General features: G+C 42.0%; 1 protein-coding gene across 1 annotated transcript in view; it reads left to right on the forward strand.

Annotated features, from left to right (window-relative positions):
• The first annotated feature begins 10468 nt into the window (after positions 1-10468).
• Positions 10469-24442, forward strand: part of GLRA1 (glycine receptor alpha 1) — a 67861-nt gene continuing 53887 nt past the window's right edge. The window contains exon 1 of the mRNA XM_050961604.1: positions 10469-10772. Within this exon, the coding sequence (XP_050817561.1) occupies positions 10717-10772 (56 nt within the window). The 5' untranslated portion in view covers positions 10469-10716. The remainder of the gene's footprint in view (positions 10773-24442) is intronic.

The following is a 24442-nucleotide window of genomic DNA, read 5'->3' on the forward strand; positions in this document are numbered from 1 at the left end:
TGTTCTTGACTTTGCCATAGGGAAAGCATATTGCCTGGTGGAGGAAATGAGGCATTGCTAAAATGAAATAGCATATTTAGTGGGAACTTCAACCCAAGTCCCTAGTCAGTGGTTCTAAACTGTGGTCGGTGGCTCTCCCATACAATCCAGCCCTTTCAGTGGCACTATGAAAACCACATACTTGGGGATTGGGAGAGAAGGGGAGCATGTGAGATGATCTCTCTCACACCATTGTCTGCAGAAAGAAAAGGTAGGAGCCGCCCCAGGAATTAGGCAAAAGCCACCACAATCCTCTGCTTATTACAGCAATCATTAGCAGAGCAGTGAAGTGTGATGTCAGAGTATTATGACATCAGGTGGGGAATAAGCAGTGGCTATGACAAATACAGACATTTTCTGCAATATCTTTGACAAATCTGATTGAATTGAATTCAAGTAGCTTTGGAGTCCATTATATTAAAAATGCAGCGATTATGCATTACTACAGACTTGCCTTTAACTTGGGAGACATGACCAATGTAAACCCTGGGACACTTTATGAGCTTCAAGGCACTATTTGAAATGATGTGCCTGACAAGAAGGAACTTATGGGACAAACAAAGTTAGGTGGGTTTCCCAGGAAATCTCTAGGGCGAGGTGTATGCAAATATACCCTCGATGGTTATGCAAGAACTCGACCTTCTGAAGCATCACCCTGAAGGGGGGGTCCTTTGTCTGCTGATCACCTGTTACATGAAGATAAGAAAATGTGTAAAAGGAGCCACTCACAGATCCCTGGGTGTTCTTGTTCTGAGTCAAGACAGTTAAGAACATGCAACCACAGAAAAAACAGTTGGTGGGTTTGAAGTATTGGAACCAGATCACCTTTGGAGCTGGGGTGATCTCTGGTCAGCTTATTAGCATAAGTTTAGGTTCCTGAATTGTTTTTAATACATTTTCACTGTAATGCTTTCACCTTAAGAATAAATGTGCTTGCTTAGGAAAAGCTGTGTGGTACCTTATAACTGGAGGCAATTACACTGCTCAGGGCCTCCGCAGCCTGATTCATCAGTCAGACTTTCTGGGGGACTCACAATGCAGGCAGGGAACTACACAGTCTGGAAAACCCCAGTCAGCAGAGAAAGAGACAGGTGTCTCCACCCAAGAGAGGTGATGGCTGGGGAGCCAGAAGCCTGACAGTGGGTGCCCTGGCTGGACCCTGGAGAGGGAATACAGTTGCTGTTGCCTTGAACTCTGACACTGCTGCCTATTTAAAAAGCAAAAGATCAGTTGTCCAAATTGAATTGTAACAGGAAAGTGAAGAGTAATGCAGCTAAATATCAGATATGCTGGATATCCTTCATCATGACTAAGTAATGAGCAATCACTGGTGTCAGGAAAGTTTGCATTGTCATCATTAGTAATGGAACAGGAGAATAAACAAATTCAGAAGTGCTGGCAGAGAGGGGAAAGCCACAAGATTGCTGAAGTATCTGAGGCTAACTTAACACATGGCCCAGTCTCACAGAACACACTTCACAGGATCCCTCCTTAGCAACCCAATGACCTCAAGGCCATTGACATAATCAATGGCACTGCAGAGAATTTGGCTCAATGTGTCATTGACCAGTTGTTCATATACCAGTGACATCTTGTTGTTGGTTATGGTGTTTAAAACGTATACGGGCTCCTCAACGGTAGGCTCTAGCTATTGCCTGATGGACTACTGCTTTCAACTGATCAACCGCTTCTGTTCTACTGTGGATCTTACACCATGCCCATCACTGCAATATCTGAGCCCCATCCACAGACAGACACTACATTTGGTCCGTTCTTCCCAAGGAATGAAGTAAATGATACAAAGACCCAGGATCTTCCTCCCAGTATATGTCACTCACGTATACAAGTCCCATTCACCTTGAGTGGTAGTTAGCAAAAACAACAGAAAATCTGCACACAGGTAATTCCACTTGCAAGAACGTCAAGCTGGCATTCTAGTGGGTCCAACACCTGTTGCCAAAAATCTCTCTCCAGCCTACTGGCTTGAAAATTCCCCACACCAGTGCCACATCCTCCTGCCCTGCACCACATGGCCCCTTCTGTTATCAAGACTGACCACAATTTAGTTCAGTGCTTGTCTGGGATTTGCCATCCAAACAAGAGAGTCACCTTGCTCTCCCAGGTCCCATTAACAATTACGCTGTGTCTGAGTTCAATAGGTTCTTCTGGGAGGTTCTTTTGTCATGACTTTCTGAATTTAATCCTTTCCAAGGACATTCCCCTCCCAAGTACTCATACCTCAGTGATTCAGTAACATGCATTTCAGTACCACCATAGCCATGACAGGAGCACTGAAGGAAGTGGATGGGAAATGGGCTTCCTCCAGCCCCTGTGGAGAAGCTAAATACAATTGAATACGTTGTTGATTGGGTGGGTGGTTTCATCAAAAACTGCCAAAAGACAAAACAAAATATGATTTTTCTGACCAAAAATCCCCATTTTTCTAGGAAAGCAGGCACATTCTGCTAAACACTCTTGTCAACAACTCATTTTTTTTTATCAAAAACTATTTTGATGGAAAATTTCTGACCAGTTCCATTTATACCTCCGTTTCATGGGCCAAATCAACAAACAGCAGAAGGCTATGCTATGTACACATTTTGGCTTTATTACTGCATGTTCTATTACTTCGTCTCTTTGGGAAAGACATAGGGACTGACCCAAAGCTCACTAAAATCAAAGGAAAGACTCACACTGATCTAGGTACTTACATGGCCTTCATCATTGTCGTATCTAAGCATCTCAGAACCATTCATGAGACAGAGCTTTCTTAGGGGCTGACCCAAGACTGTGGAAGGAACTTCCCAAGAATTAAGGACCATGACAAACCTCGTAACCTTCTACTCTAAGTGCAACGCATCAGGGACACCTTCTCTAACAGAAACAGAGTAGCAACATGTGTATTTACTTTTCTCATTAGTTATTGAGACAGGTGGGTGAGGCTCAAAACCTTGTCCCCTTCCACCAATAGAAGCTGGTCGAATAGAAGACATTACCTTACCTACCTTGTGTCTCTCATACTCTGAGACCAACACAGTGACAACAACACTACAATTCATTAATGGTTGTGAGATGCGCATATATGACAATGATGAGGGAGATATAGATATAAAGGGCTGTCAAGCAATCAAAAAACAATTTATCACCATGAGATTTAAAAAATTAAGCGTAATTAATTGTGTTGTTAAACAATAATAGAATAGCATTTAAGTATTTTTGTTGTTTTCTGCATTTTCAAATATATTTATTTCAATTACAACACAGAATACGAAGTGTACAGTGCTCACTTTATATTTATTTTTTATTAAAAATATTTGCACTGTAAAAAACAACAAATGATTAGGTGAATTGAAAAATACGAAGTATTGTAGTGCAATATTTTTATCATCAAAATTGAACTTATAAATATAGAATTATGTACAAAAAATAACTATATTCAAAAATAAAAGAAAGAAAACTTTAGCACCTACAAGTCCACTCAGTCTTACTTCTTGTTCAGCCAAACGCTCAGACAAGTTTGTTTACATTTGCAGGAGATAATGCTGCTCACCTCTTGTTTACAATGTCACCTGCAAGTGAGAACAGGCATTTGCATGGCACTGTTGTAGCCAGCGCCACAAGATATTTATGTGCCAGATGTACTAAAGATTCATATGTCCTTTCATGCTTCAACCACCATTCCAGGGGACATGCGTCCACGCTGATGATGGGTTCTGCTCGATAACAATCCAAAGCAGCGTGGACTGACGCATGTTCATTTTTATCGCCTGCGTCACATGCTACCAGCAGAAGGGTGATTTTCTTTTTTGATGGTTTGGGTTCTGTAGTTTGCACATTTGAGTGTTGCTCTTTTAAGACTTCTGGAAGCATGCTCCACACCTCGTCCCTCTCATATTTTGGATGGCACTTCAGATTCTTAAACTTTGGGTCAAATGCTTTACCTATCCTTAGAAATCTCATATTGGTACCTTCTTTGTGTTTTGTCAAATCTGCCGTGAAAATGTTCTTAAAATGAACATGTGCTGGGTCATCATCCGAGACTGCTATAACATGAAATATATGGCAGAATGCAGGTAAAACAGAGTAGGAGACATATATTTCTCCCCCAAGGAGTTCAGTCACAAATTTAATTAACACATTTTTTTTAATGAGCATCGTCAGCATAGAAGCATGTCCTCTGCAATGGTGGCCAAAGCATGAAGGGGCATAGGAATGTTTAGCATATCTGGCATGTAAATACCTTGAAACACCAGGTATAAAAGTGCCATGCAAACACCTGTTCTCACTTTCTGGTGATGTAAATAAGAAGCGGGCAACATTATCTCCCGTAAATGTAAACAAACTTGTTTGTCTGAGCAATTGGCTGAACAAAAGGAGGACTGAGTGGACTTGTAGACTCTAAAGTTTTACATTGTTCTGTTTTTTTAGTGCAGTTATATAACAAAAATATTCTACATTTGTAAATTGCACACTTTCACGATAAAGAGATTGCACTACTGTACTCGTTTGAGGTGAATTGAAAAATACTATTTTATCTTTTTGCAGTTCAAATATTTGTAATCAAAAATAATATAAAGTGAGCACTGTACACTTTGTATTCTCTGTTGTAATAGAAATCAATATATTTGAAAATGTAGAAAAACATTCAAAATATTTAATACATTTCAAAGGGTATTCTATAGTTTAACCATGCAATTAATAGCAATTATTTTTTTTAATCATGATTAATTTTTTGAGTTAATCGCTTGGGTTAACTGTGATAATTGACAGCCTTAATATATATATTTGACAAAACACACACACACACACACACACACGTATATATGATTTCAAAGATCCAATACAAATCCATTCCAAACACTTCTCTACATGGAGAGAGGAAGAGAGAATAAACACGTGACAGCTGTTACTCATAGTTTAATGCACTACTGGAAGGTACTACACCAGTGATAGCAATATAAGAATATTTACAGAAGAGATTTTGTCCTTACAATAGCTCAGTGAGATACACAAGTATTATCCCTGTGTTGCAGATGCAGAATGGAAGCAGAAGATTGATTAGGTGACATGCCCAAGGTCACATCGGACTGAGTCAGTATTTGAACCCAGCTCTCTTGAGTCACAATCCAGTGCCCTATCAGCAGGCTCTCTTTCCTAGCACTATCCCAATGGGCTCTGCATCAGGCCCTTAATTCAGCATGATTGAGGCAGTTAATGTGGGCTCAAGCATGGGTGTTTTCAGGAGGGAGGGAACACTCAGGAAAAGTATACATTTTTGCCCCGGCCAGGCCACCAAATACCAACTCCTCCATGAGCTAGTAGGTGGCTCACCAAAGTAACAAACACCTTCTGAAAACCAAGGAAACCATCCTAACATTGGGAGAAAGCCAGGAGTGATCTCAGAAGCAGAGGTGCCCTCAGGCTAACCTTCATATACTCTCACACTAATCAAAATGCTTCGTAACAACCAGGTTGGTCACACCAACCCTTAACTGACACTCCCAATATCCATCTCTCTTTATAAAGAATCACTGAAGCCTGTCAAATCATTATCTAGCTACCTAGCACTCCCTTTCTCCCCCCTCTGAATGTCATCATGAGAGGTGGCTTCACACTGTAATTGTGTGTCACAGAGGAGACTTAGTACTATATAATCATTTACCGCTGTCCTCCTCTCCTCTCCCTTTCTTCTTCCTTCTTCATCCTCTCACTTTGTCTCTATTCCCTCATTATAACCACTTGCCTTTTTCACTGTTCTCCTGTTTACCCGCACTCCCAATCCCACTCACTGCTCCTATAGAATCATAGAAATGTCAGGCTGGAAGGAACTTTGAGAGCTCATCAAGTCCAGCCCCCTGCACTGAGATAGGACCAAGTAAACTTAAACCATCCCTGACAGGTGTTTGTCCAACCTGTTCTCAAAAACCTCCAGTGAGGGGGATTCCACAACCTCCCTAGGAAGCCTGTTACAGTGCCAGTTAGTTTTCCCTAATATCTAACCTACATCTTCCTTCCTGGACATTAAGCCCATTCCCTCTTGTCCTGCCTGCAGTGGGCCTGGAGAACAACTGATCACCATCCTCTTTGTAATAGCCATTAACATATTTGAAGACTATTACTGGGTCCCCCTTCAGTCTTCTTTTCTCAAGACTAAACATGCCAGATTTTTTTAATCTGTCCTCATATGTCAGGCTTCCTAAAGCCTGTGTTGTTTTGTTGCACTCCTCTTCTCAGCTCTGTCTTTTTCTCCAAAGCACTTTTTACCTCACTGTTATTCTGTAGGAAGGGAGGGTTCCTGGCTGAGCAGGGAACTGAGAACCAGCTCAACCAGGGGCTTCTAGGTTTTATTCCTGGCTCTTTCCCTGATGCATTCTGTGGTCTTGGACATATCACTTTACCTTCCATTTTGCTCATCAGTAATATGGGGATAATAGTACTTAGCTCAGAGGAGTTGGTAAAGCTCTTTGAAATCCTTCCATGAAAGTTCCAGGATAAGTGTAAAGTGTTATTAAATAGCAATCCCTTCATCCACAATCATTTTTAGTTTTATTCCCAAAGAGTGAAAACTTCACCCCTACAAAGAGCCAAAGGACAAAGCATAGATAGTACTTATGTCTCAGATGGGCCAAAGTGATGCTAGAGGTCTTGTATTTCCTCTATGCATGGGGGGTGAATTTTACACATCATCATTTTTTATACCTCCACAAAGTTAAGAAATCTGCCCTATATGTTGTTTCTCTTGTCTTTGATGTAAATTTTTCACTTTTAACATGTTTAAAAACAAACATATGGAAGAAGTACTTCACACAATGCACAGTCAACCTGTGGAACTCCTTGCCAGGGGATGTTGTGAAGGCCAAAAGTATAACTGGGTTCAAAAAAAGAATCAGATAAGTTTATGGAGAATAGATCCATCAAGTGCTACTAGCCAAAATGGTTAGGGAGGTAACCCCATGCTCTGGGTGTCCCTAAACCTTCAGCTTCCAGAAATTGGGACTGAAAGACAGCGATGAATCACTTGAACTTGCCCTGTTCTGTTCATTCCCTCTGAAGCATCTGGCACTGGCAACTGTCAGAAGACAGAATACTGGGCTAGATGAACCATTGACCTGGCCCAATATGGCTGTTTTTATGTTCTTGTGTATATTTCTTGCCCTCTGCAACATCCCTGGGTTTTCATGCGTGTGTCATCAATGACAGAATTTTTTAAAATATCTTTCAAAAGCATTTTGAGCAACTGAATCTACCCAGAAAACTAGGACAATTGAACCGCTCCAAATGGTGAAGTGATCACACAGACATGGGATATAATTCGAAACACATTTTGAAGAGTAACAAAGGACAAACCTGGGGAAAGGAGCCCTGACAGCAAAGGTTACTTACTCTAACATTAGAAGAACTGGCTTGCAGTCAGGATTAGATTTTCTCCCAACCATGTTTCCTTACATAATACTGAAGAAGGTTTCCAGTCTCACTGCCCTGGCCTTCAGGGAGAGCAAAACAAAACCAAAACACAGTGTCCAAAAACCATTTGGATAATTGCATTATGGGCACTTGCCTTTTCCCCTGGAGCTATTTTCAGAATCACTGGGGATGCAACTGGGTTAAAGCACAGGACTGGAAGTCATGAGACCTGGGGTCAGATTCACCCATGCTTCCACTAGATCATACTGGAGAAAACTCTGGCAGAGGGCCCTGAAATGGAGAGCCTTTGAGCGGAGAGTGGAGGATGGAGAAGGTTGCACTGATATAAGGATGCAGAAATCTCCCTTGCACCAAGTACACTTAAGGAAGATAAAACATGGGTGGCTGTGGCTAGTTAAGGGGCAAGCAAGAAAAACACTGATCCATGGCAACCCCTCAACAACCTTCACCAGCAGGGCTCCTAAGGAGTCTAAACTAAAGCCATCCTCCCTACTCACCCACCCAACGTGGAACACCTGAGGGAGGACAGTGGAGTTACCTGCCACCAGCACTCTGTTGGGGTGAATGCCCTCCCTTTCTGGGTTGCCGAGGGCCTTATTAATGAACAGGGTTGTCATTTACACCACTCTGAGACAGCACTACTGAATTTGTCCCCCTGAGTCTACTCCCAGCTCTAGCACTGATTTGCTGCTTGAACTTGATCTTTAATTTTAAATCACAATTGGATTTTTTCTTCTAAAAGTTCGAAGGGGAATTAATTCTGTGAAGTGCTAGGACCTGCATTATATAGGAGGTCAGACTAGATGAGCATAGATTATGAGGCCAGAAGGGACCTCTGTGAATCAATGGATATTGAGAGAAATCCCAAGAGATACTCAGTCCTACTGGGGAATCAGATCTCTGCTAGAGTCAGTGGGGTTTGTTGGTCCTTGGAGCTGGCCCATCAATCAAAAATCACTGTGTCCTTCTCTACTATTGTCGTTCCTTTGCAGTCACCAAAAGCCAGCATAAATATGATTTAACTGTTAACTGGTGATCTATTTAACATTCACTGCTTGGTGCTCCAGCCTAGTGCCTTCAGATTACTCTGGGATATAAGAGGAAAGTTTGCTTCATGACACTGGCTAACCCATCCCAGAAGGATAATAGGGGTAAATGTATATTCATGAGTCAGCAAGCAGATTGCATGATGCCCTTGCACATTGTTACACCCCCAGGAGTCACTGCCAGTTCAAATCAGAGCAGGTTATTAATCAAGGCCAGCTACTGAAACCCAATAGCTAGAGTAAATCTGACTAACCTACTTCCCCCAGCAGCTGCTGGAATCCCTACCAGATTTTACTATTTTTGAATGACACGAGCAAGGGGATATTTTGCACCTGGGCTTGTCTAAATAAGGACATTACTTTTTAGAAAACAAGGACTGAAAAGCCTGCGGTGGAGGTTGTTTTAGAAATGACGCCTCCTAAGAGATAGCCCCATAAAGGCATCTTCCCCACTGAGAGAGAGGCTTGATTCTTTCATAGACTGGAAAGAAGGAGCAATGGAATAAACAGAATCTTTCTCCCTCATTTTCTGTGGGAAGTAGCGGGGCATAGCCACTCCAGAGGGAGGATATACCGCTATAAGAAACCTGACCAAGTGGTCAGAAATCGGATGCAAGTCTCTGTCTTTGCCGCTGTATGTAGCAGAGGAGGGGGAAACAAGGCACAACCTGGGGACAAATCTTGTTACACTTAGATAGCAGCTAACAGGTTTCATTCATTTTTTTTCTATTAACTCTATCGAGTTGTAAATTTCACTCAGAGAATCAAGCAGAACCAACCCTCCAGCTCTGCTGGTCTCCGTGCGGGCTACAAAGTAAAAAAACAAACAAACAAACAAAAAGCCCACCTCCCGCCATCCTCCTGGAGAACTCAGCTGCACTGCCCAGCGCGGAGGCGGATTTCGAGCAACCGTGCTCTGATTTGAAACTGACGAGGGCTCCTTACCTGGCTGGCTGGGGGGCTCCTTAGCTCTGATGTTTGCCAAACCTCTGTTAAAAATGCGAAAGCGGAGGGGGTGGGAAAGGCGCCTCCTTTTCAAAAAGCTCCCAAGCCCAGGTGTGTTACACATGAGGAGGATTTCAGAGACTTCTTAAAAAGCCAGTGCCTGGGGGTAAAAAAAAAATCGTCCAGCGCTTTAAAGGTTAACATCCTCTGCTGAACAACATGCGTTTTATCCAACCACCTCCCGGAGTAGCTTTCTCAGCACACTGACCAATGAAAGCAGCCAGAGGGAAGGGCTTAGGGTGCTGGGTAGGTTGGGTCCCCCCTCCTCTGTCTCACCCCCTCCTCCCCCCATTTTTTGTTTGTTTTGTTTAGTAAATTAATGCAGCAAGAAAGTCCCAAAATCTGGCGAGCTCTATCCGGCTGAGATGGGGCAAGGAGGATAATGCAATGGATTAAGAGGCCACTGAGGTACTTTTCTTTCTTTCTGATGACCAGGGGAGTCCCAGACCCATGAAACTTGCCCTCGGCTTCCTCTCCACTTGAGCCCCAAGCAATGGGACACCTTCCCTGCAGCAATAACAACTTACTCCGGGGGGGAATATCCCAGAAGGCAGGAATCAACAGCAGCCAAACGGTCGAGCAGGAGAGCAAGATTTCCGGGACAATACCGCACAAGCCCAGCACTGACAAATTCTCTTGGATTTAACTGGAGAAGACACCCCAGCTAGAGGAGGAAATTAAAAGCGTTGGGCTGGTGGGGTGTTTTTTGGGGGGCGTGGGTTTTTTTGGTTTGTTTGTTTGGTTTTGGTTTTTTCCCCTATCCACCCTCCCCCATGGCAAATATACTCTGGTTGCATCTCGCCTGTTCCAGCAACTCGATGCCAGGACTGGGATCCCACTGAAGGGAAAGGAGATTTCTGTGCAGGGATCTGCTCGTCCAACCAAACCACACTGCAGTGTCGGGGGGTGGAAAAAAATCCGCGGTGGAGTTTAAACACCAAGTCTCTCTCCAAGGTGCTGACGCGGGGGTCTCTGTCCAGGGTCCTGAATTCACAGCCTCCTGCTCCCCCCCGGCCCCCGCAACTCTCTCCTAGGAGGATTGTCTGAACATGACCACGTAGGAAGTTCCAGCACTTTATTCCGCCTGGTTTGGGGGGGCTGGTTTTTATTACCGCCGTCGTTGTTTTTTTAAGTGGAAATTTAATCATTGGTTTATTTCTTTTTTTAAACTCGTGGACTACAAATCACCAGATCCCAAACAATGTTTAACGTCAATGCACTTGGAGTCTACGTTTGGGAAACTCTAATATTCTTCAGGTAGGCTGTTTCCTACTGCTCACTGGGCTAGGATGTGTGCGTCGGAGTTTGCATGGATGGATGTGCTGATGTTTCCTTGGGGTTAGTACCTGGGCTTGATATTCTCCAGCCATCAATTGCTCCCCTCCCCCTTTTCCTTTCCGATTATCCCCTGGGTCTGACTATTTAACATTCCAAGGCTAGAGACTTTCGGTACCTTTCTGAGTTACTCCGTTTAATTAGCACTGCGTTCTCTCTCTCTCTAACCGCAGTGCTGAAAACACCAGGTCCTCACACCGGTAGGAAAGTGACAACTAGTGGTGGCTGAGAATATTGCATTTGAACTTGCACCACTAAATCGTTTATTTTCTTCTTAAAATTGCAGGCTTCAGGGGGATCTGTTTCCATGTTCAATTATCATGATACCTTTAAAAATAAGGGACTTGCTGATTATGGAATACTCAACCTCCTGTTTTTCAGCCTGTAATGTATGCATCACCTGGACACACAGGAGTAAAATCATTTCTTTTCCTAAACTTTCTACAAACCACATTAAAAAAAAATCCTAAAATTAGAAAGAAAAATAAACAGATGATGAATAAGGTCATTTTGCAACATGATGCACTTTAAATCTTGATTTTGATCAGTTCTATTTTGAAACTATATCTTGTTTAAAGAATAAGATAGGTGAAAAGGAGCACTAACTCTCTGAAGGGACTCTGTATCATCTCTCTTATGAATGCTTTTATTAAACACATCAAGAGAAATATTGGCACATAACAGCACTGCTGTACATGAATGAATAATGCAATCATCTGTGATGATAACGATAGATGTCACATACATGCATTTGGAAAATCATTCTTCTTTTATGACCTGCAGAGCTCATCCATCTTACACTTCATTGAAATTGCATGGCTCTCATGTGGCAATCTCTGTGTGTTTTAAACATATTAATGCCCAGTATTGTATTTTAATAAGGGACAGCGAATAGTATTCTCTACAGGTATAATTTATATTGCCAGGGTCATTGTTAATTATGTTTTTTTTTTTCACAATAGTAGTGGGACAAGTATTATCTACCAGATTTTGCTAACCGGCTTTTCCTTACAAATGCCAAGGTCTTCCCAAACATAAAACCTGAAACCTTTTCCAATTCCTCTGCAATCAGAATTAAAAAGAAGGAACCCCTGATAAGAAACCACAGTTCACATGCTAATACTTTGTAGAAAATGCACAGCAATTTTGCAGCATAAGAGCAGAGTGCTTCATAATGGGCTATTTAGAACGTAGGTCAAGAAAGTAGGACTTTGGAAACAACTTCTCAGGGACTCTAAAACAACCCAACCTTCAGTTCTTTAAAATGTGTCTCTTCAACTCCCATGTGGCGGCACTGGAAACCATGGTGGAGGTGGGCAAATAGGTAACATTTGTAAGCAAATTAAATCCTTCATTTGGCCAGCAGTAGGCAACAGTGAACCAGAAAGATGAAAGAGAAGATTACTTAAAACATAAACACATCTTCCCACTTTGCCCTAAACTTTCTGGAATGGTGGCTACCCTTTTCTAGAAAAACAACAACAACAAAACACAACCACCTAGATGGCAAGAACAGAAAAAAATACCTAAACCAAAGTTTGATGTGGTCCTAATATCATAGACAATGACAGCTTCTCCTCTAAACAGACTGAGGTTCAGAAGAGTCATATTTGTGTATACTCATTTTTCCTCTTGCCTATCTTGGTCTAAAACAAATTCTGCGCACTCTATGTTTGATTTATATCACGCAGCGTGTGTGAGGGAGAAGGAATTTATATTCAGAGGTACTGAACATCTGCAGATCCTGTTGCCTACGACTGGACTTCTGGGTATGCAGTACCTTTGAAAACCAGGCTCCTGTGTTAATATATATTAATATATAATGCTGTGTATTACATACATAATTGTGCCTGTGTCGCTCATACAAAAAGGGTAGTTTAGTTTTAGTGTGTAATATAAAATATTTTAAAATATTCCTGACAATTATCCTTAACAACAGAAGTTATTTGAATTGAACTAAACTATCACCTGCAATTATTTTCCAAATAAGAAGCAAATCAACAATCCCTGTACAGAGTCAGTTCTCCATCTTTTTCCCCCCACTTTACTTATTACAGTCTAAAATCCACCAGCCCGTCAAGTCAGGAATAGTTTGTCTATATTAGCTTTAATAAGATAACTTAAGATTAATAGAGTTAATAAGATAACTTCCATTAACCACCATTTACAAAGTTAATATGCCAACTACCCACGCAGAAGTCATGCATAGTGTAATCCAAGAAAACCAATCTGGTAATCCAAGAATCCAAAACAGAAGAATGCATTACATTAAATTATATAGTGTGCCCACTTTATTATCAGTCTGTCAAAAATATTGTGGAAAGAGGATCTGTGATGTGTCAGCATGACAACTGTAAAATAATAATAAAGAAAAAACCAATAAAGACAGATGGGGGGCGGAAATCAACACAGCAGATACAGAAAATAAAATTAGGTCTGCTGTTTAGCCATAAGGCCTCTGCCAGCCTTACAAAAAAAAAAATCCTGTGGGGAAAAATAACATCTGGTGTCTGATTGCAAACATTAAGATATTGCCAATATAATATTTGTTTCAGTTACAGTTGGGGTGTTTTAGTAAGATTTGCCATAAGCAGCTTGATCCGAAGTGCTTTTTTTTAATGGAAGAAGGTGTTTTATTTTTCTACCTGCCTTCAGAGAGTGCAGTCACTTTACTGTGACTAAGACAATTATGGAGTCTCTAGGGAAGACCAAATGGAGCAGTGTTTATATCAGACAAATTGTTGGGTTTGTTTTCTAATATTTCTCTAAACTGAACTCCGTAAGGGGGAATAATATTTCTTGAGTTGATAATGGATAGGGCCGCATTTTCAAATACACCCTTTTAATTGGTGAATACCTTTATGCAGACATATTAAAATAATGTGTCTAGGAGTCAAACTGTCCAATTTGCGTGCACAAATCCTGCAAATTCCATCATGCAAAACACAAATTAGAGGCTATATTTTCAAATTTGACCTGTAATGATCTTGCCTGTATTTCCTGCCTATTGTACCACTGCACTAAACCTAGTGATGCAGAAAGATCACTCTAGATGTCAAGAGAGAGTGTACATGCACCTAGGCTATACTGGGATGGGATAGAAAATAAGGGGAACCTGGAATATATTTTTACTGAGATGGACATTGCTTTGAAATGATCCACTAAAATAATATGGGCCCATTTCTTATCTCACTTATACTGCTGAAAATCAAGAGTAGTTCCAGTGAAGTCAACAGAATTATACCAGTATATACAAAATCAGATTCAGGCCCTGCCTGAACAGAGAGTTCTTTGCGCTCACAGGAATGATACTAGATTACTGTTGAGAGTCATCTGCATGCTGAAAGTTGCTGCCCATGTGAAAAACCTGTTGGACTGCTTTAACCAATATTTTCATACCTGCACCTCCTACTCGTCTCAAAAATTCCTTTAAATAATGTATTTGTAAACAATGAGAAGTTCCCATATGGAATATGAAATCCCCGTTAACCTTGCAGAGACCAAGGCACCCACAAATTTTCTTCCATCTCTGGCTCTATGGACTTTAACAAGCAATATGCACTTGGAGCCACTCACTTCTGTTTCATGAAAATACAGCGGAGGGGGTTATACGTCCACACTTCCACCATACCTCTGCAATGCTGAATAGCATTGCAGTGAAATCTGGGAGCAGGGCACTAAACGAGGCTTCTAGAGTCACAGGCTGAACAGATGAGCTGCTGTTTCCTTAAGGTAAGGAGCAATTTCCACACACTAAAGAAAACAACATACTGAGAATTTTGCATCAAGACCTGTTGTGCCTGTGTTCTGAGATTATTCATTTTGTCACTGAAGAAGAATATTTAGCAAAGCCTTAAAATAACTGGTTGTAAAGAGGCTCTTTAACTTACTTAGTCTAGGATCTATAATAGCTCCATTAAAGACCATTAAAAGGGTTGCATCTTCAGAGCTTACAAATGTGATGAGGTGGACAGCTCTTCCAAAAGAAACCTTTGCAAATCATTCCACTAGAACAGACCGATTTGGAAGCACCCCTGCTAGAAGCGTGAGGCACTTTTGTATGTTGTCTGATAGAGATTTTTTAAATTATATTTGTAATATTCATTTTGATGGGGGAAAGAAAAGGTCATTTTTAAAAATACACCGGACGCTTCATAATATGTAACAGGCTGCATCCTGATGCCTCTCAGCTAATCACCACCATCAATTCCTTAGGATGGTAACTGTGTGGGTTATTGGGTCTCTCCTTGATTAGCCGTGAAATCCAAAGGAAACCTCGTGATAAAGCAAACAAAAATCAAAGGATCGATAGGTGTCCAAATAGAAACCATGTTTTCTTAAGAGTCTAAATGGAGGAGAGGGAAAATGTAACTGTGCCAGTTGAAAAGAATGCTGCAGAAAAGCCAGTTTCTCCCTCCCCTCACCCCCTCAAAAGCCTTGTTTCTACAGCATGGTCACAGTCCACTGTTGAGTTACTAAAGGCCAGTTTTTGCCAAGCATATTCTCCTCATTCTGAAAGTTCAGCTGGCATCACTAAGTTCAGATGCCTCAGCGCTCACTGAGGGTCCAGATGGCAGAATCTGACCATTACATATGATGAGCATGTAAGATCTTTTGTGGTCCCAGGGATTAGCTGAAAACAAGACCTTCTTCAAGGTCATCTGAGTAAGTGTCCAGAATGTTCCCAATTCCACCCCTCGGGGGAAAAGGTGCCTTTATTGGAGAAGGCCTTGCATTTGAGTTAACGTTGCCACTGAGATGTCAGAGGAGAACAGCCCTCCAATTCATTTTTAAAAGCATATAGGATTTGAACATCCTGGAGTCTGAGGGGTTTGTTACTTTAGCCACAAAGCTATTCAACTCCAGAACGGAAACACTTGTAAGAAGCAGCATGCTGCCATTCCCATACTCCTGTGTCACCTCATGACACTCATACTGCCAGACTCCCACCGGGTGAATTTGGTAGAATAAAATGAATGTTCTCAGCATCTGAACTAGATGTTAGGATGATAAGGTAATTTCAGTCCAGTCACTGACTAACGCTGACTGATGGCCAATAATCTGAGATGTAAAACCAGCTGAGAAGTCTGATCTCATTTCTACCTGGAGTGCAGCTTAGCAGGGCTCTGCAAACTCCATTGCTAATAGTCACTTGAGATCATAAACCCAAACCTTCTAATTAATATAACTGGTATTTAAATACTTAGAAAAATCACCCTAGCCATATCAGACCACGTCAGAGTATATCCACACACTAGGTCTCAGTTATTCATTCATGGAAACTTTTTAACTTACTTTAAAAACCCCATGTGACTGATACTAAAAGGATAGCTAGGTCACTAAGGAGCTTTGATTTTTCTCTGTTTTGTTTGCATCAGCTCTCATAGACTGCAGGAAGGCACATTAAATCACCTTTTTTTCATTATTTGCAGTAGTAACCGTTTTAATTTGTTACTGTTACCTTAGACAGCTTGACTTGCATACCCTCCACTGACTGAGAGCCTTTGGCAGAATCATTTCTATTCTTCCCTTTAGATATTAAGGTTACATGTGCTCTCCTCATATCTAAGCATGTGTGGCTTTTCTTGTTTTTTTTCCTAAGCCACACTCCCTTCCCCACAGTGACTTCACTCATCAGCTGTGACTGTAATGACTCACCTCAAGTGATTTGGGGAAATTAGCTTTATAAAAAGCTGCTAATACCATCATTCCATGGTGGTTTGGCAAAAAGCTAGGGCTTTTAGAAGAGGTGATTCTATTAGAAAGAAATTGCCGGCTGCATCCTGCTATATGCAACAGAAATCACTATCTATCATGTTTGCAGAGACCCCAGCACCATATTGTCTAAGAGCTAGGCTCCCATGCCTGCTATACTTGTCTTCAAAGAGAGAGAAAGAAAAGCATCCATTTCATCAAACCTTGCATAGTAAAATGTTGTGTTTCTGAGCACAGTGCTCCACTTCCCCAACAAATGAAACCTTAAAAAGTATACTGGTGTCTATATACCCCTGGGGTAGAAAGGTCATTTTCATGATGGAGAAAGGCTTGCACAGATTTACACCAGTATTTCATTCTTAGCGCTCACAGATCAGCTCCTTGGCTGGTGCAAATTGGCCTAGCTCAGTTGTCTTCAGTGGAGCTATGCTGATTTACTCGAGCTGATGTTCTGGTCTGCATGCTACAGATTACACATACACACACAAACAGCTTCTGAAACTCTCCTGATGCTCCAATGGACCGACACACCGATTCTGAGAAACAGCCTTTTTACAAAGCACGCATAGAAATACCCTGCAGAGAATAGAGACAGATCTAGATAGATGCAGTCTTCAGTTATGCGGATGGAGCACAACCCATGATGCAGACAATTATTAATTCCATATATTGCGCCACGGTAAGCTGCCGATTTCAGTACTGCAGCACATCTGGTTGGTCCGTAGGCATAGCCAGCATCATATAAATATGTCTTGATCAGAGCCAATTCCAATTGAGAAAAGCCTGAGAAACCTTAATTTACCAACATGGAATTTTGATTTAAAAGCAAAAACAATGAAAGAAGAAACCCTCCCATATTCTTGCATCTTTTTTCCTCCTCCCCCCTCCAATTCCTCTCTGACTCGCTGCCTGCTAGAAAAAGGAGAGCCCATAAATAAAATGCCTCATCAGACAGCCTACAGTGGGCTCTGTTGTATTTATCAGTGCCTCATTGTGGGCAGGGGGGAAAAAATAACCACGGGGTTGCCAAGACAAAGAACGACATGTGTGGAACAGTGGTTCTTGCAGTGCAATCAATCACTGCATACGTTGCCTTCAGACTCAAGCTGGCAGCAGCAACCCAAGATACACCAAAATCAAAGACATTTTTTCTCCCTAGACAATGGCCCATGGTACTTGTTCTCATTAACAATGCAGATCCGAAAATACCTAGCAGGAGTGGAGTAAAAATCAATGGCAGTTTGGATGTCTATAGTATTGGCCCGTGTCGGCAGTGAAGCACAGCATAGCTAGAAATCTGCACCAGATAGAAAATTCCCCTCCATCGCCTCTCAGCCACCATTACTTTTTTATTTTTCTGTCTGTAGTCTTGAGTGACACGGTATGAAGCAAGCCCCTGAAAAGTGCCGAGCACCCACACTCTTCAGAGGTGGGAAAAGTAGAAGAACCTTGGAGACAATAAAAGAGAAAGGTAGCTGATTGCATCCAGCAGCTCTGACAGGGTGCTCAGTTCCTCACAAGATCAGGCCTAATACATATTAAAAAAAAACCAGTGTGCGAAATTTATAAAAGTCAAAGACAAAGAGGTACCCATGGGAGACACTTGAGTGCAGCAGAGGCAGAAGGAGTGGGACACAAATGTCAAATTCCTGGTATGAGGTTCCTTTCCTGCAATAAAAAGTCTACTTTGAAGCACTTGAAAGGACTGTGGCCAGGATAGCAACTCTTAAAATGACATCTTCTGTCCTCAGTACACACGGCTCAATTCTCTAGTCAGTTCCACCACCTCTATACTAGGGTAACTCTGCCAGCCTCACTGCAATTCCTTTTGATTTACTCCACTAAAGCAAGCCCATAGTCTCCCTTTCAGTGACTCCTAGCTCAGATCTATTCCGTTTATGAATCAACACCAGGCCTTCTCCCACCCCTTACCATGATCCTCACAAGCTCTGCCTGCCATCCAAAAATCAAAGCCATTCCCATGCTCTCTGCGCCCTCCATTGCCACCTGCCATTAAGATTGTGGGATTAGAAATTAGCCGTCAATTGCACTGTTGAAGTGTGCAGCTGAGTCAAATACAGCTTGTTCTTCCATAACAACACTGGCCCTGCAGTATTGGCAGGAGTGAAAACATGATTTTGTCAGGAAACTGCACAGATCTTAGTTGGAGGGTGCATAGGGAACCAGTGTGGGGAGCTCTCACAGTTGTGCCTCAAAGCCTCGCCATTCATTTAAAAAGTTACATTTCCTTAGAGGTCATGAAAGAGCTGGTTAATTACACCAGGAATCAGAAAGAGCAGAGGAAACATTTACCTTCAGTCCCCCTTTTCAAAGCAAAGTATTCTCTCTCATCTAGCTTTCCAAACCTGTTTTCATTCACCTGGGCTTTCCATGGGCCCAAAGGGCCCTAAATGACTAGGATTATTTTTGATAGAATTGAATTTATTTCTCAGTAAATTCATTTTATCTCAATACAATGTAATTTTCAGATGGAGTTCGGATGTTACAGTAGTGACTGCATAATTTCACAGATAAGCAGTGGATTGTGTCTGGTATCAGGGTGCCTTTTCATAATGTTTGTGGTGTAATTTTACAGAATAAACGACTCTTTGTGTTGGATATTACATTTCTATTAATGAAAATGAACTCTATTTAATCTATGATTCATCACAAACAGCAACTGTAATAGCGTTGTCCAGTCTTAAGAAATGTTAACCATCCCTAAACTGAAAGGGGCTTTATTTTTAAAAAGCATCTGTAGTGAACTCTCTATGTATGCTGTTCTGATGTAGATGCAAGTGATACTAGAAAGGAACACAGGCAGGATAGCAACAAAATGGCAGATGAAATTTGATGTTGATAAATGCAAAGTAATGTACATTGGAAAGCATAATCCCAACTGTACATATAAAATGATGGGGTCTAAATTAGCTGTTACCACTCAAGAAAGAGACCTTGGAGTCATTGTGGATAGTTCTCTGAAAACATCCACTCAGTGTGCAGCGGCAGTCAAAAAAGCTAACAGAATGCTGGGAATAATTCAGAAAGGGATAGATAATAGGACAGAAAATATGTTGCCTCTCTATAAATCTATGGTACACCCACATCTTGAATACTGCGTGCCGATGTGGTCACCCCATCTCAAAAAAGATATATTTCGATTGGAAAAGGTTCAGAAAAGGGCAGCCAAAATGATTAGGGGCATGGAACAGCTTCTGTCTGAGGAGAGATTAATAAGACTTGGATTTTTCAGCTTGGAAAAGAGACGACTAAGGGGAGATATAACTGAGGTCTATAAAATCATGACTGGTGTGGAGAAAGTAGATAAGGAAGTGTTGTTTACTACTTCTCATAACACAAGAACTAGGGCTCACCAAATGAAATTAATAGGCAGAAAGTTTAAAACAAGTAAAAAGAAGTCTTTCTTCACACAACACACTGTCAACCTGTGGAACTCCTTGCCAGAGGATGTTGTGAAGGTCGAGACCATAACAGGGTTCAAAAAAAAAACTAGATAAATTCATAGAGGATAGGTCCATCAATGGCTATTAGCCAGGATGGGCACGGATGGTGTCTCTAGCCTCTGTTTTTCAGAAGCTGGGAATGAGCAACAGGGGATGGATCACTTGATAATTTCCTGTTCTGTTCATTTCTTCTGGGGCACCTGGCATTGCCCACTGTCGGAAGATGGAATACTGGGCTAGATGGACCTTTGGTCTGACCAAGTAGGGCCATTCTTATGTTCTTACGTTCAGATGAATATTTGAGAGCTGTTAGAAATCAAGGGCCGGATCCAAAATCAAAGGAAAGGCCCCACATTTCCTAGTTGTGAGATAAATAGGTTCACAGATTCCAAGCCCAGAAAGCATATATAAATAATGAGAATATACTTACCTAGAGTCTGAGCCCCTGGCCTTGCAAAGGCTTAGATACATGCTTAAATGTATTCACTATAGCCCTGTCTGAGCAAGGTGCTTAAGCACATACCTAACTTTAAGCATGTGAATCGTCCCATTGAGTTTTAAAGGCTTTGCTATATGAAGAAGTGATCATAAACATTTTTATGTGTGTGTGTGTGTGTCTGTCTGTCTGTCTATATATACACACATGGATTTATTGGATTTGTTTCCTAATTCGCGGCCAACTAAAAACAATATTGTATGAAGTTCTGAATTATTCTTCATTATTTTTTTAAGAGAGGGATTTTTAAGAGACATGAATTAGGATTGTAAATCCTATTCAAATTCAGCAACAGTGTTTCCGGTGCTGCCCAAGACACAAAGACCTTTATCCCTGTCCTGACAAACTGACAATCAAGAAGTCGAAATGTCATCAGACAGGCTGTAATGAGAGTTTGTAGCTTCACAACCGTATATTTAAGTGAGTCTCAGGTAGGGAGAATAACCCCAAATTAAAGTGAAAATAGCAGCATTATCAATACAAGGGCAAGAATTAAAAAGATAGATCTGTAATACACATAAATAGGAATGGAGAGGTAGCTTCTGGTTTGTGGTGGTGTGTCTGGGACCCTCTTCTCCCCCAGAAGGTTGCATTGTTTTTGCACTGTGACAATGCATGTTCATTAGTGAGAGAAAAACTATAATGGGCAACACTGAATTAAAACAGTAAATATAAAGCGGCTTGGACAATGTCATTAATCAAGAGAGTGGGAATTGTGAGAGCAGCAAAGGACCTGTCCTATACAATCTGTCTGCCTCTTTCCTTGTGCCTTTCCTTTTGACATTGTATATAGCCCAGGGATTTCTTTTTTGCCCTGGGGTTGCTTTTTTCTTCTGTTCTGGCCACCTGGACTTGCTCTCAAGTTGCTCTGTCCATCCAGGGTGAGAGATTGTTCCAGCCACCAGTGGCTCTGCTTCGTTTTTGATCAGTTTTATTGGGATACTTTACAGGTGTGGATGAGGCCCTTTGCAGGAAGAAGTAAGAGATGTGGCTGCAGGAATGTGCTATTGAAGGATGTAGATACCTGCATGCTGCAGCCTGAAAATGATTTTCCCTTACCTTTTCTAGAGGGTCTTTGATTTTCCAGCGGATATTAACATTCCCTGGAGGGTTAATTTAATGGTGCCAGTGGAAAACTTTCTCCATCCTTGTTATATGCCCATGCAAGTATGTAGTAATAACTTACATTTATATAATACCTTACATCTTAAAGAATCCTAACGTGATTTAAAAACTCTGCCACTAGTGCAATGCAGCCACTTCTGGGGTGAAACATAATCACTGCTTATACAGCTCATAGCAACACTGCACAACATCTTAGGACAAAGATAAGACTTTCAAGTGTGAATTTTTTTTGCATGACAAAGATGCATGCAGAACCCCTGGCAGTGTCTAATGCATCCTTCTCTTTTGCAGTTCTCATGCCAGCAACATTCTCCTGCCTCAAGACCAATGCCTATGATTCTTATCCAGCTCTTTAATGAAAATACCAAATCCAGATGCTCCTTGAAACTTGGCTTTGCAAGTCCATTCCCTTACCTCATCACCTCCACAGCTGCTACCGGCATGATATATTGTAACCACTATCCATTAACTGCATTGCATGGGGTACAATCAGCTGTGCAGCATTATATGACACTTTGAGTGAAGCGAGAAAGAGATACTCAGAGCTCTGTTCACCCTGCGGCACACCTGCCCAAGAATTCAGCATCAGAGTCCCCAATTCCTGCAATGCGAGTTGCAAAGACAAACATTCAGAAAATTAGTGTGGCTCTTTTTAATTTAATTACATATAAATATTGATTGAGATCTTCATTTCAATATTTAATCTAATAACAACCTCCATTTTTGGAGGGTTTTTCCAGGCATTTGAGGCCACTGTCTGTCTGACGCTTTGCCACAGGATCCAGTGCTGATGTGCTGCAAAAATCAGGGATGACATGATGCAGCAATTAAGATTCCCTCACCCTCTTTCAGACTCTAGGCCTCCCTCTTTCTAGCTGCTGAGGTGGAGGAGAGCAGTGGCAGCAGACATGAGGGAAGAAGATAAGAAAGTAACTGGGGAGAGAGGAATTCTATTCATCTTCTCACTTACAGATAATTGGGCAAATTCTGCTCTCGATTAATGCTCAGGCATTGAAGTACTGAGTTTGCAGTTAGAGGTGGGAGGAAATATGACCAGACTGCCAGCTGGGGGAGCTAAAGGATGGGGAGCAGCTGGGAAGGCAGAAATGTGAGAGAAGACCAGATAGTTCAAGGAGGAGTCAGCTGTGAGATTGGCAGCAGGAGAGGATGGGATCAGAGAGAAAGACAAAGGGGGAAGTAGGCAGGAAGGCAGGCAGTGGTGAAAGGGAAAGGATCTGGCCATGCAAAGCCACTCAGAAAGGCTCCAGGGAGATTGTTAGCAACTCTTGGCTGACTTTTCTTTATCTTGAGGGGAAGGAGGTGCCAGCCTGCCGGATTCAAGTTCCTAATCAGAAACTGAGGTCCCCGAAAGGTGCCATGTTGGGGCCGAGGTGGCAAACTCACCTAGTCTAGAAATAATCAAATGTCCTCTTTGTGTGGAAAGGACAGGCAGGAAGGGAGCACAAAATGGTGGTTCACAGAAGGGCCCATGGTGAGACTGAATCCAGCCTCTTTTATGCAGCCCATTCCTGTTGTTCGAGTCCAAGTGCCATGTTAGTGGCTGATGGCCTCTGGTAGTCCTAATCTTTATAGCTAATATCAGGCCCCTAGGATGTATCTCTGTCACCAATGGATGCCAATGCTCCATTTATATTTACACCTCCTAGATGGGTCCAGTTTAATAAGGGTGCGACACCCAGGGGTGCTGGTAAGACACTGTGTTTATTTCCTGACCCAGCTCCAGACTGTAAAGGTTTCTTATCTTACAGTAGTCCAAGAATAAGCCTAGCAACCCTTGAAGGGCCATCTTCTGAGTAAATACAAAACCAGCCTGCCCACTCATGAAACCACCCTGCCATTTCCGGTGCTTCTTTTCCCCATCAAGACAGCAGTGTGCAAATAGAAGCCTCCTCCTCTGCCTTGAATCCTTCAGAGGGATCACCATGACATCACCGCTCGCTGTGTTTGCCCCACCCAGCAGTCTGTTGGTGACACTGTGCACTGCCACGTGGACGTCAGAGTTTGGTCCCCCAGGAGTTTGGAGACAAACTCAAGCCAATCTTGAGTAACTATCCCCTGGCTGATGCTCCTAAAAGCATTGGTGGCTTCCTTGCCCAGCCTTCCTAGAGTCCCAGGGAGGGTCAATGTGACATGAGGCATTTAAGAGTGCTGAAGGGGGAATAACATGGAGGAAATGGGGAAATCCAAGCAGATTTCTTCCCTCATTGCCCCAGAACAGAGCAGAACATAGAATGTAAAGTCTTAGACACGCCGCTCTGTTGTTGTGATATTTCTAAATAAATCCGGTAGCCAGAACAGGCTGATTAGACAGAAGGAAACTTTTAAGCTACAAATATGATGATAATCAGCAACGATGGAAAGAAAGAAAATAGCTGACAGCTAAAGGAGACTGTGTGAAGATGAGGCGGGGAGGTCTGTCTAAAGTGTTTCACTGATGCTTGTGTGTGTGTATGTGTTAGGACAATGGAGGCAAACTCAGGCTGATCTCGAGTAACTATCCCCAGGCTGACACTCCAAAAGGCACTGGTAGCTTTCTTGTCCAACCCAGAGATGTTAGCCAAGAAAAATATACCTGATTAATCCGCCACTATGGAACATCTCACGTGCCTGAGTGATCTGAAACCCTATTCAGCCAGCAGGGAAATAAATTCAACCTGCCACATTTAAATGACGGCTCTCCAGGTTCTGCATGTGGTAGGAGCAAACATGTATGGCACAGCATGTGACAGGAGTCTGGCACACTACACTTCCAGTGACAGTGTATCATTTAG

This window comes from Gopherus flavomarginatus, chromosome 7 (assembly GCF_025201925.1).
Source record: "Gopherus flavomarginatus isolate rGopFla2 chromosome 7, rGopFla2.mat.asm, whole genome shotgun sequence".
NCBI lineage: Eukaryota > Metazoa > Chordata > Testudines > Testudinidae > Gopherus > Gopherus flavomarginatus.